Source organism: Pseudorasbora parva, chromosome 18 (genome assembly GCF_024679245.1).
Source record: "Pseudorasbora parva isolate DD20220531a chromosome 18, ASM2467924v1, whole genome shotgun sequence".
NCBI lineage: Eukaryota > Metazoa > Chordata > Actinopteri > Cypriniformes > Gobionidae > Pseudorasbora > Pseudorasbora parva.
The window spans coordinates 33,960,354-33,974,401 of NC_090189.1; the positions used below are offsets into that span (position 1 = coordinate 33,960,354).

Here is a 14,048-nt window from a genome sequence, read left to right on the forward strand (position 1 = left end):
CTCTCGCAGATGCAGAACAGTTAATTATGTTGGTGTGAAATAATTATGTTGGTGTGGTTATGGAAATGTAGAAATTAAAGCTGAAGCTCCAATCTGCTCCCAAAAATTCAGAAAAAAGTCAGTTAGTGCCTCATTGACAACTTCACTCAGAGAAGCCGTCAGTCTCAGCTGTCAATCATGACGTCACACCCCCCGTTTTTATAGCATCAAATAACTAACTAAAACTAAACTTATTTTAAAAACGAACACTTGAAATTAAATCATCGTGATGACAACTGCCTTCAGTGACATAAACTAACTTTGGGGGAAAAATATTTTAAGTGTAATTTTATTATTTAATTTGCCTCGCGTCCATTAGAAAACACAGAGGGTCTATACTGGGACCTATACTGGGACCGGTCACCAGGGGGGCGATCGAGGTGCGAAAGCTTCAGTATCTGAGAGGGAATCAGGCTTGATACGGACCCAGATCTAGTAGAAATACTAGTAACATTGAATCGAATAAATAAAATGGGGAATATGATTTATTTAGATTTTTTTATTTTATTCAGTCAACAGTGAAACATTCAATAAATGCAAGTTTAGGAAAGCGTGATAGTGTGGTTATACCTAGACTTGGGGCATCTTGCATTAAATTATGGACTGGCAATAGTTGGGAAACATCCAGATCCCTGCTGAAAAATCCAGCTAAAACCAGCCTAAAATGGTCAGGCTGGTTTTAGCTGGTCTCCCAGGTCATAGCTGGTTTTTCAGGCTGGTTTTAGCTGGATTTTTCAGCAGGGATGACAGATGTATATGTGGAGAATTAGAAACTTTTTGCACCGGACTGGATTATATGATATTATCTAATAGTTCTATTAATTCTTTAAATGAACTGAGGAGGGCAGCAATACGCCAATGATGCGCCTGAGTCTGCCCGCAAATAAAAAAAGAAGGAGAAGAAGAGAAGTGATAGCGGGAATGGCTCATGTGAAGTGGAACACAACAGCTTATTCTGCTCTAAATGAGCTGTTTCAGACTGTGAGTAGGCTACATTCATTTTTATCATTTAATAGGAAAATCCAAACGACTAAACGAGTCGGTTAATTTAGGGAATCACTCAAAAATTAACCGATCTGATGTTGTACACTCGTGAAACGTAAACTCTTACTGACTCTTTTTTCACAATACAATTTGTGAAGATTGAGTTTTGTTTATTCATGTTATGTAATGAAACCTGTTAAACCGTTTTTAATACACGCAAATCATATCTAAAGTAAGAGCAACTTACATCAGCTAGAGTTTAATAGTTAAACAGATTGTGCAAAACACTTCAAGCTGAATAGTTTTATCATCTGATGAGCAACATCGACCACAATTCACACCTTCAGTCTGTAAAGTTGAGAGTTTAAATTCTGGGGGAATATTCCCATATTCCAACAGGAGACGAAGAATCAAACAGAAATTTGTGGTGGTTGAGGAGATTCCCTCTTCTAAATTTAAAGCGCTCTGAGGGCCTAGAAAAAGCGCTATAAATTTCACTAATTATTGATAATTATTATTTACTGGCATACTATTGTAAAGATGGAGTTTGAGGAAGAACCCTGCAAAATAAAAAATGAAGGTCGGGGAAATATAGGTCGGTGTTATTCTTAATTCTCTTTAATTACTGATGAGGAACATTAAGATGAAAACTGAATACATCTAAAACTACTAATAGACTCCATAAATAAGCTGCTTATGGTGTTAGAAACTCAATCTGTTCAATTTATCAGATCAAAATACTATTTTTATGTATTTATTTACAAAACGCATCCTGCCCTATGCAGTCCTTAAAACAAACATGTCAGCTGAGTGCTTTAAGAAAACAAATACCATTACATAAATTAACCATGGTTTTACAATAAACTAAACAAACTAAAATAATAATAATAATAATAAATAACAATAATAATTAATAACATAATAATGTAATTAATAACAATTCAATGATAACCACAAATGAATCATGGTTTTCAAATCCATAGTTTAACTTATATGGTTATACAAATGATAATTGATAAGGCAAAAAACAAAAACAAAACAAAAAAACATGGTTTTACTATAATAACTTTATTTATATTTTTGATATTTTTTTGTTAAATTTTTGTAAGTATATGTTTGTGCCATACATTATGTGCAAAAAAGTTACTAAGTGAAATTACATTTTAAATCGATACATGATATTAAAAACAAAAACACAAACTCAGTGTTAGCAGATAACAGGAATGTTCTGCAGGCAGTGGTGGAGGAAGTACTAAATGTCAGTACTTAAAGGTAGGATAGGTAGGAATTGGTTAAAAAACTTTTTTTTTCCAAATATTGTTTAAACTTTCTTTATATATCGATACATAATTAAAATGTAAGTACTATGAAAAAGAAAGTATAAAAAATGAGTGTCTGTAGACCTCTGACGACTATTTTAAAGACAGCTCATTATTTCCATTCACCCTTCTGGGCTCTTTCCAAAGCCACGCTCCCAAAATACATGAACGCGCTACACCGGCCGCTCAGCTGGAAGACGCATTATTTACCTCAGACGAGCAGTGTGCATTAGAGGATGGATACCCGACCCGAGCCCGACGGGTCGGGCCGGGTTCGGACAGATATTTAGAAACGACGTTCGGGTTCAGGTCGGGCTCGGTCACGTTAGCGCGATATGGCATTGAACCTTTTAAATTTAAAACTGCTTATTATGCAAGTAGCCAATGGGCCTGTATAACTTGATGCAATGCACTGTTGTTTTTGCAATGATACAATTGTTTTTAACCCTCCTTTATTATAGTCCTTTACAAGTTGTGATTTTTGGATGTAGTGAGTTTTATTACACCAGATGAATTGGTAAATTATAGTATTTGCTTTTTTATGTTATGTGGACTAATATAAAGAGAATAGCTTGGTTAAAATAATTTTAAAATCCCTTCTGATTTTGACAAAAGTTTGCGTCCTAAAATAGTTAAGTCTCTTGTTAACCAATGATTTAGGCTTTTTTTTATTTCTTCAAATTTCTCTGTGATATTTTTGGATTGTCTTATTGCCAAATTTTTAGATACATGAATGCCCAAGTATTTTACATCATTCTTAACTGGAATCATCCCCAAGTTAGTCTCAGTGCAATTATACAAAGGTAGAATTTCACATTTTTTAAGGTTAAGGCAAAGGCCTGATGCCCTAGAAAAAAACAGAAATCACATTTAAAGCCTTCTGAAGACTTGATTTGTCCTTCAGAAATATCACAGTATCATCAGCAAAGTTGCTAATATTTAATTCGGTGTCACAAACTTTTATCCCTTCAAGGTCATTTACTACAAAATATGCCAAAAGCTGCATACAGATAAATAATTTTGGTGAAATTGGGCATCCTTGTCTTATTCCACAAGAGACATTGATTCTTGGAGTGATGTCTGCTTGAAGTGAAATATAACTATATTAGGGCTGGGCGATATGCAGCAAAAAATATATCTCGATATATTTTGCTATATCTCGATATACGATATATATCTCTATCTTTACAGGAAAAATAACCCCCTAAAAACTACAGCAAAAACAAATATGCCAAATACCACAAATTCTTTTATTTATTTATTATTGAAGTGCAAAGAGGTAGTCAGTTCATGTAGGAACAAAGTGCTTTTGACATTTTAAAAAAAAAACTCCCTGATTACATAAATAATAATAATTTAACTGTAAAAGAAAATAAATAATATTGCCTTCTTTTCATTTATTTCATGCTTTCAAGAGATTAATCAAAGACACCCTTTTTCACACTTAAAGTAAACAGTAAGCATTTTGCAGAAAGATGGGGGCATGACTGAGATATAAATAAACTGATTTTGTCATAACACCATTTCCTGTTAAATTTGTATCAAAATTCAAACAGTGATGTCTGTCATGAGTTTGACAAAATTCAAACTCAACATGCGGATCATGTAGGCTACACATGAGCTGAATTTCACTTCTTTTCCAGTTACAGAACGAAATATGAATGTCAGAAGGTAGGCTATATGATAATATGATAAAGGTGCTCTCTTACAGAAGAGCACCGCGTGTCTCAGGACACCCGGGATGTCGCGTTTTTCCCTCTTGGTTAAAACATGAATAGACCTATTCATCATAATCCCGTGATAAAGCTGACAAAATAATAGTAATGATATTGCAATACTTTTTAAATGTTTTCAAATGATATGCGATCATTTTGACATTTTAACAGAAAACCATGCGATCAGTTAGACACAAATCATAAACTGGCATGATTGCGACTGAGAGTGCGTCTCGCACCAATAGTGTCAATCACCTGACTGTGGGTGATACTTGCGATATGAACTATGATGAACATTAATATTTCTTTATGAATTTTAACAAGCAGTTGTGTTAGAAGGAAAACATGGTCTCTGAACTGAGTCCTGAACAACGCGCGCGCTTGTCAACATGATAACTAATCCTCACCTGGTTGCGGAAAGCAGGGGGAAAGGAGGGGGAACAAAAGCAAGAGGCGGGAGGCGCGCGAGCGGGGGCGAGCACAGCACAGGGAAGGCAAACAAGCAAAGTGGCGGAATCAAAATTAAATATAAACTTTCTGTACCAATAAGGCTCTGGTAATCCAACATGTCCATAATTAGTCTCATCTATTAACTTGTTCAAGACACTTTTTAATCTGTTAGCATATACCAAAGCTAGTATTTATAATCATTGCAAAGTAAAGTTATAGGTCTCAAATTATCTAATAATAATACTTTTTTATTGGGTTTGGGCAACAAAGTTATCAGACCAGTTTTCATTGTTGGGGATAACTGACCATTTGTAATACAATCCAGATACGCATTAAATAATACATTTTTTTATTTCTGTCCAAAAAGTCCTAAAAAATTCCAAAGATAAACCATCAATGCCCGGTGATTTACCGTTTTTTATTTGTTTTAAAGCAGTTTAAATTTCTGGTAAAGTTACATCTTTTTCTAGTATAAATTTGTCTTCATCTATTATTTTAGTTACATTATTGTTAACACTTCATAAAGGTATCACAGTCGTCACTCTGAAATTTTTTCTTATATAAATTACTATAAAATTGACATACTTCCTCTGTAATTTTGTCTTGAATAATATTTTCATTTTGGTTTAATTTTGTTATATATATTTTGGTCTGTCTCCGTTTTTCAAGACTATAAAAATATGATGAGTTTTTTCCCCCCTGTTCAATCCATTTGGCTTTTGATCTTACAAAGGCGCCTTTTGCCTTCTCCAAGTATATATCATCTAATTCTTTCTGAAGTGTGTGTAACTCTTGTAACTCTTCTACAGTTATGTTAAGTCTATTGTGTGATAAACCTATCATTTCAACTATTTCTTTTTGTTTACGTTTACGGTTGTCGGCTATTTTCTTTCCAGTTTCAATTGCTTGTTGCTTAACTCGAAATTTAAACCATTCCCATTTACTTATATCTGACATATCCATATCATTAGTTTCAAGACATATTATTCTTTTTCCAAAAATATTTTTATTAAGATTTTCTTACTGTAAATACAATCACAATCTTGTTAATACAAATTTGTCCATGAAAACATAGTGACTGCATTACATGAATTAAACCCCATTAAAAGTAAAAAAAAAAAAAAAAAAAAAAAAAACATGAACTAGCACAGTGAACAACGCTTCTCTCTTCAACATAGGTCAATAATCATAGAAAATAATGAACATAGTGTAACATATAGTCTTATCTCGGAGTATTATTCCTCCGTTTTAATTAAAGTGGCATTTAAACTTAAGCTCAAAATTGTGGAACTACTGGTTTCCTTGTCTCAAAAATCCAAAGAATCATCTGTCAAGTCTAAGTCCTTAATAAAGTCAATGAAAGGTCCCCAAATCCTATCGAATAAATGTTGTTTAGATTTCCTGATGTATGTTATTCTCTCTAGGGGGAGGCTGGACATCATCTGCTTTAACCATTGGGTGGCGCTGGGTCTGTTCACGTTCTTCCAAGACAAAGCTATACATTTCTTTGTATAGTATGGGTTTTAACACAAGCCCTTTCCCACTCCTGCTCTCCAAGTGATAGTGACAAATCCGCATTCCATGACATAAGTTTATCCCTCGAATTCTCTGCTACATTGGAGATCAACAGATTATAAAAATCAGAAATAATGCCTTTTCTCAATTTGTTTTTAACCATCAACTTTTCAAGCGGTGTAAGGGGAGGTTTACTTATTACTATGAATACTTTTTATAAAACTTCTCAACTGGAGGTATTTAAAATAGTGTTTTTTATCAATTTTAAATTTGGATTGTAACTCTTCAAAGGACATAAATAGATCAGATTTTGATGGATATAAGTCATTAATTGTTTTAAGTCCTGCCGATGCCCATCGTTTGAAAGTTGCATCTGCCCTTCCTGGTACCAAAAGCTGGTTGCCCCATATTGGGCTAAATTGTGACAAAATGTTTGATTCTTTAAAGGACTTACATACATCATGCCAGACTTTAATCATATTTTTAAGTATTGGATTTCTAGTTTGTTTTCGTAGGTTTTTTGCCCTGTCAGAGTACATGAATAATGGGAGAGATAATTTTAAATCATGAGACTCCATTTCTACCCAGTGTGGATTGTTTTTGCTTGAAAAGTAAAAAACGATAGTCCTTAACTGTGTGGCCAAATAGTAGAATTGGAAGTTGGGACATTTTAGCCCTCCACCATCGAATGGTAAATAGAGTAAGGAAAGACGAATCCTAGGCCTACCATTATTCCATATAAAGCTCACAGTATTTTTTTTCAACCAAATAAAAAATTCAGGAGGTGGCGGCAGTGGAACATTTTGAAAAAGATAAAGTAACTTTGGCAGTATATTCATTTTTAGAATATTGACTCTTCCCATTACGGATATAGGCATGGATGTCCATCTGTTAATTGAATCATTTATTGTTTTCATTAGATTCTCATAATTAGTTTTAACAACCTGATTCAATACTGGAAAAATCTGGACACCTAAATAGGTAAAATTTTCCACTACTTTAAATTGAGTAATCTCACGAATAGGATTGTTCCTTTCAGCTACATTTAATAAGAGAATGGAGGATTTAGTATTGTTTACTTTGTAGCCTGATATTTTCCCAAACTCTTCAATTACTTTCACCAACGCCGGTATTGACGTCTTGAGGTTTGTTAAAAATAAGACGACATCATCTGCAAACAAAGAAATTCTGTGCTCCGTGGGTCCCACTGTAATTCCGGAGATTTGTGGATGGCCGCGAATGGCTGTTGCCAAGGGCTCTATTGCTAGTGTAAATAGCAAAGGGGAGAGTGGACATCCCTGCCTACAACCCTTTTTGATTTTAATTGGCTCTGAAAATAACTTGTTTGACATGATTTCCGCAGTCGGGTTATTGTAGAGCATTTTGACCTATTTGATAAAGTTAGTTCCACATCCAAACCTTTCCAGAACATGAAAAAGATAGGGCCATTCGACCTTATCAAAGGCCTTTTCTGCGTCCAACGATAGGAGCGCAGTATCTTGAGTGTTTTCCTTAGACCAAATGACATTCAAAACCCTTCTTAAAGGGGGGGGTGAAACACTCAGTTTCAGTCAGTGTCATGTCAATCTTGAGTACCTATAGAGTAGCATTGCATCCTGCATATCTCCGAAAAGTCTTTATTTTTTTAATAATTATATAAGAAGGATGCGCTGTTCCGAGTCTTTCCGAAAAAAGCCGAGCGGGTGGGGGCGTGTCGTGTGAGCGGAGCTAAATAATGACGTGTGCTCGCTGCTGCTATGTTGAGTCGAGTGCATCGTAAAGCTGTGTCAACAGCGGGAAAAAAACTTTATTCAAAATAAAAATATGGCTTTTAATCAGATACAGCCATACATCTATGATCCGGAATCAGACCCAGAGGCTGCAGTTGAACAGGAGCAGCAGCAAAAACGACTAGAGCAGGACGTCTGTATGTGGTACAAGTTATACACTAACTATATAATATGCTTAGCGGCTTGTGTTATTTACATATTTATACTTGAATTATATCGTCGTATTTTTGTCTTTGAAGGTGTACATGTGGGAAGTGCAGTTGTGCACGTGTGTTTGTGTGCTTACGCGTGGTTTGTGTAGACAGTAAGCGGACTAAAAAAAACACAGACATTTGAAGCAGTCTCACTCACCCTTCTAACGTTGGGACTGCTCCATCATTCAGCATTAGGCGATTGGGAAAATCCGGCGTCGAGCTGGGCCTTGTTTATGAAACAGTCGGCACCGAAATGCAGCGAACAGATATAAACATTCGCGCAACTCAGTTGCTGATCCGGAAAAGCAAATTACATCCACTGTTGCCTTAACGCGGGGTTTTGGGGGAATCTGTGCAGGACTGTCTTGGTCTGGCAACCAAAAACGCACTTTTTTGGTGACATTGTTATGTGCACATCACCTGTCCAGCACCCTACAAGCCAGCGCTTTGATGGGCGTAGCCTGTTACTTTCGCTCTCTCCCTCTCTCTCTCTCACGCGCTTCCGGTAGAATTGTCCGTAAGGCCCATAAAAGGAAATTCCGCCCCCATTAACGTCAAAGGGGACGCATGATCTCAAAAAACTTGCCGAAACTTATGACTAACCGGAAGTAGTATTTTTGACAAAGAAATACTCCCATCAAACGTCCACCTTAACTTTTGAAACTTTGTCTATGTTTAGTATGGGATTCCAAGTCTTTAACAGTGTAAAAAGATCAGTATGCATGAAACAGCATTTCACCCCCCCTTTAAGTTATGATACCCTTGTCTTCCTATTATAAACCCATTCTGATCCCTATTTATTATATCCGGCAGGGTTTTTTGAAACCTTAATGCTAAGAGTTTACAAATAATCTTAAGATCAGAATTTAGTAAACTGATAGGTCTTAAGTTTTCGCATTTATCAGGGGGTTTACCAGGCTTTGGCAGCAAAGAAATTAGGGCATGATTCATGGAAGATGGAAGTTCGCTTTTTTCGAATGCCTCTGTAAACATATCTAATAGAGGCATTAACAATTTGTCTTTAAATTTTTTATAAAGATCAATAGGAATACCATCTGGTCCTGCTTGCTTACCAGAACTCATTCCATCAATTGCCTGTGATATTTCATCCTTGTTTATTTCTATATTTAAATTAACCCTCGAATCATCTGAAATAACTGGAATAATTAGCGTATTCAAAAAAGTATTTAAATCGTTATCGTGATTTCTTTTGGAATCATATAACTTCTGATAGTAGGCTTTAAATGCATTATTAATATCTCTAGGGTCTGTGAGTGTTTTTTCTTGTGTTCTAATAGATGTAATAGGTGTTGATGATTCGAGTTGTTTAATTTGCCAGGCTAGTAATTTTCCTGCTTTATCTCCTTGTTCATAAAATGACTGTTTTAATCTTAAAAGACTAGACGCAGCCCTAAAACTAGATTGTTTATCATATTCAGCTCTTAGTAACAGAAGTTCTTTTTTCAACTCTGTCATTTGTTTGATAAACCCTTTCCTGAATAGTCCTGATTTTAGTTTCTAATTCCAACCTATCCCTTCTAGCTTTCTTAGATTTATTGCCCGTGTAGCTAATAATATGGCCCCTAAGAAATGCTTTAAAAGCATCCCATCTCTCACAGGCTGACGTTTGATTTGTATTTATTTGAAAAAATTCTTCAATCTGATGTCCAATATATTTAACAAACTCTTCATCCTGCAGCCATTTATGCTGAAAGCGATCTAGGTGGATCACATGTAAGTTTGTCGTCTCTATATATAAGACAACAGGGTGCATGATCTGAGACTACTATACTGTCATATAAGCAATCTTGGATTTTGGATAGTAGTTCTGATGAAATTAAGAAATAATCTATTCTCGAGTATGTCTGAAATGTTGCCGAATAACATGAATAGACTTTGGTTTGTTGATGCAATTCTCTAAAAATGTCCAGCAATCCAAAATCTTTTATAAAGCTTTGTAATGTTATCCTACATTTATTGTGTGATTGGTCTGTTCCTGCGGATCTATGGTACACTGGGTCAAGGGTACACTTAAAATCCCCTGCAATCACAAAGCGCCCTGGTAGTGCTGAAAGTAAAAGGAATAAGTCTTGATAAAACCCTGGGTCATCTAAATTACGACCATATACATTAACCAAGTTTAGGTTTTCTAATAATAAAGATCCCTGAACTATTAAATATCTGCCCTTCTTATCTTTAATAACATTTTTTACATGAAATGGAATGGAATCATGGATCAGAATCATAACTCCTCTTGCTCTAGATGTAAATGCTGCTGTAAATACACTACCCCGCCACCTCCTCCTAACCCTCCTCTCATCCTCCTCCACAAGGTGTGTCTCTTGCAGAAATATTATCTTAGAGTCCATGTCATTTAATTTAGTCATGACTTGTTTAATCTTCTTAATGCGTTGTAGCCCCCTGCAGTTCCACGTAACAAACTTCAGGTTCAATGCTTGTAACATTTGAGATATATCAAAACTGTAAAATCAGGAAATGGGTATTTACCTTATAGGATAGAATTTTTCCATAGAGAAGCGTAACCAACCCGGATATGAGAACATATATCCAACACTCTGAACGCGAACTACCCCTCGTTACTTCCCCGAATCCCTCCCTTGACAGTACGTCTCCCGCTATCGCATATGACCACTCCACATACATTGAGGAGCAGTCTAACCACTCTTCTCAAACCAAAACCTTTACTACCGATGCTGTACACTATTATTAACAATCAATTAACCGCTCTTGTTTTACTGCAAGTTTACACCCTTTGTGCTCTTTTATAGCGTACAATAAGTGCGTTTCCATATTCAATCACCCTGCCCTTGTGGAGAGAGAAAAAAAATAAAAAAAATAATAAAAAAATTGCACCAGTAAAACTGGACACTTCAAACCTTCAGACATTTCGAATCAACTCAATGTCAAAAATCTAAACAGACAGGTGTTTTTACCGCACAGCGTATCTGGAAGTTTCTCGTTGATAAGAAAATAAAGAGAGAATGTGATTTAGTCCAGGGCTGGCAGTGATTCATCCTCTTCTGTTGCCTTCTGAACTTTCTTCACAAACTCTCGTGCTGTCGCTGCCGTTGTGAAGGAGTGAGTCTGACCCTTGTAAGTCACCAATAGTTTGGCCGGATGAGCCACTCCGTGCCGCAATCCCAGTTTGCGTAACTCCGCTCGAACCGAGTCAAACTGCTTTCGTAGTTGATGTAGTCCAGCTGCTGTATCCGGATACATTCGTACCTGTTGATTTTGAAACCGAATGTCATTTTTTGCTCGTGCTGCTGCAAAAATCACCTGTTTATCCCTGTAGTTGAGGAATCTCATTATGAGAGTACGAGGTGATGCGTTGCTATCCCTCCTAGGTCCAATACGGTGCGCTCGTTCAATGACAACTGTCCCTGTGCCGAGCATCTCCGGTAACCACCTCTCTAGAAACACACATGGGTCCTGTCCTTCAGCTCCCTCCGGCAGGTTGACCAGTCTTAGATTGTTTCGTCTAGATCTTGCCTCGAGGTCCATAACTTTGTCTTCCAGTACTTTCCCATTGGATTCCAGTGTGTTCACTTTAGCACGTAGGATTTCTATCACGTCTTCTGCATCAGAAATGCGGGTTTCCGTTTGTGATACTCGCCGGATACAATCATTTATCTCTTTCCTCAAACCGTCAATGGATTCCACCACTTTGTCAAATCTAGAAGAGAAATCCATTTTCATGGAATTAACAGTGGACAGTATTTCGTCTAACTTGCTGTTTTGGGTTTTCTGCTCTCCGTCGGACGCCGCCATTGAAACAGAGCTAGCATTAGAGCAGGGGCTCGAGTTAGCATTAGAATTAGCCTTCTGCACTTCGCCACGAAGATGATAGTCCGTCAGCTTGGGTTGTTTTGATTTTTCGCTTACTTCTTGGCTAGCTTTTGCTGCTTTAGGCATAATTCTGTCCACACGTGTGTTTTAATGCGCCACTTTGTTGCAAAAGAGAGGTTTTTTAAAAGAAATTATGACAATAACAGCAGGGCGGTACGAAACACGTCCTTTCACGCGGCCGCCATAACCGGAAGTTCAGACATATTATTCTAATCTGGTTACAGAATTCATCATTCAGCAACAAAGTATTGTTAAATTTCCAAATATTGTTTGATTTATGTTTTTGTTTGACTATTGAGAGTGGTCCGTGAGAGGAGATCATTGAATATCACATTTTGGAGTAAGATTAGTAATATTTGGAGATTCAAGCCAATAATATAACCTTGAGCATATGTTAACATCTGCTGGGCTGATCCATGTAAACTGTATTGTGTTAGGGTGTGTCACTCTCCAATAATCTACCAAGTCACTAGATAAACAATTTTTTTATATATATCATTATACTCCGGTTGTGATCCTTTAGGAGGTTTTCTATCAAGCCAGGAATTAGGTGCTATGTTAAAATCACCTCCTGTTATTATGTTAGCCGTGCCATAGGTTGCACTCCATTCCCTAATAGCTTGAGTTAACTTTAACAACATATTCCTATTGAGAGACCTGTTATTATACCCGTATACATTAATCAAAATAATTTTACAATCAAATACTTCCACCACCACCATTAACCAGTGACCTGCTTCATCACTTTTATAATCAATCATTTTCCCTGTAAACCTAAAAAATAAAATCATCACTCCTGCAGAATGAGAGGTTCCATGTGAATACAAAATATTGTCTCCCCATTGTTGCTTCCAGAATTTTTCATCGTCCTTCTTAGAATGTGTCTCTTGTAACAAAATAAGGTTAGCTTTGACTTCCTTACAATATAAAAAAATGGCCTTGCGCTTAGTTATTCTTTAAACCCCGAACATTTAAAGGACTAAAACCAATAGACATATGAACTAAACAAAATGCACGCTCTTAATATGCTTAAGAAATGTGGTTTAAGGCAGAAATGAACAATCTTTCATAGATTTCAACTTTGACATTAACAATAACAGTCCCCTTAATCAAACTTTCTGAATCAAGGTAATGACACTCTTCTTAACCTGAGAAAGGTGCATCCACTCTTTTTCCATCTATAATAGCATACCCTTCCTTCGAGTAAGCTTTCTTCCCGTTACGTCTGGCCTCCTGTACAACTTTGGACCGTTGGATACAACTTTGCCCGAGCTTCACAATCTTCTTTTGACCAGTCCTGTCTGAAATGAACATGCAATTCCTTGCAGACTCTGGCCTCCCTCGATCTGCTCCAAATCTCGTCCCTCGTCGTCCGCAAACCGAACTGCATGATGATCGGTCGTGGTCTCATGTTAAAAGTGGGATCATCTTTCTTTCTCAGACGATGGACAGTATCAACCTTGTCTCGTAGTTTTTCCACTGACATCGGAATCACTCTTGTGAGAATACCGATCACCGCTTCTCTAGTATCCTCGTTTTCCTTCTATGGTAGCCCGATCAATTTGAGATTCCATCTTCTTCCGTAACGCTCGATTTCCCGGCATCTTTCCTTCAACTCCTTGTTTTCTTTTGTCACCCTCTGACATGGCACCGTTTGATAACGTACCCTGAAGGCACACTCAAACCAAGAACAATAAAGATAAAGAAAGATAACTGTATATTTGTGGATAAATCGAGCCATGATCACTAAGATATCCCAGCTTGATCCCTTATCCTAGTTTTGTGCAATAGGCCCCTGATGTGGAAATCTGATCTGATCTTAGAAATATGTGACCCTGTCTGTGAAAACCCTCCTAAAGTCATTTTTTTGTGATTCACTGTTTTCTACATAAAATCACCCTACATAATGTAAAGAGCATTCTGTTAAAATATAACCTTGATATCGCTAATATTAACTGAGTATGGCTATGTTAAAGATTTGCTGAATTTCAGGCTCAGAAAATCATGTTTTTGAGAAATTCCAATGTAAACACAAGCTTATTTTTAAAACCGCAACATATTTGATGCATAATTATCCTGCGTATGAGCCATATACCACATTAAAGTTGAGATTCTCCCATTATCAGTGATATATGACACATTTATGGGAAAATTCTTAAAGTTTTGTAAAAC

At 36.5% G+C, this 14,048-nt stretch overlaps 1 protein-coding gene across 2 annotated transcripts in view; it reads left to right on the forward strand.

The window, feature by feature from the left end:
• Nucleotides 1–940: 940 nt before the first annotated feature.
• Nucleotides 941–14,048, forward strand: part of LOC137046365 (zinc finger protein 502-like) — a 91,836-nt gene continuing 78,728 nt past the window's right edge. Inside the window, exon 1 of one of the 2 annotated variants that reach the window (XM_067423554.1) lies at nt 941–1,020. In XM_067423554.1, the coding sequence (XP_067279655.1) occupies nt 961–1,020 (60 nt within the window). In that variant the 5' untranslated portion in view covers nt 941–960. The remainder of the gene's footprint in view (nt 1,021–14,048) is intronic. The other variant, XM_067423553.1, reaches the window with a different exon arrangement.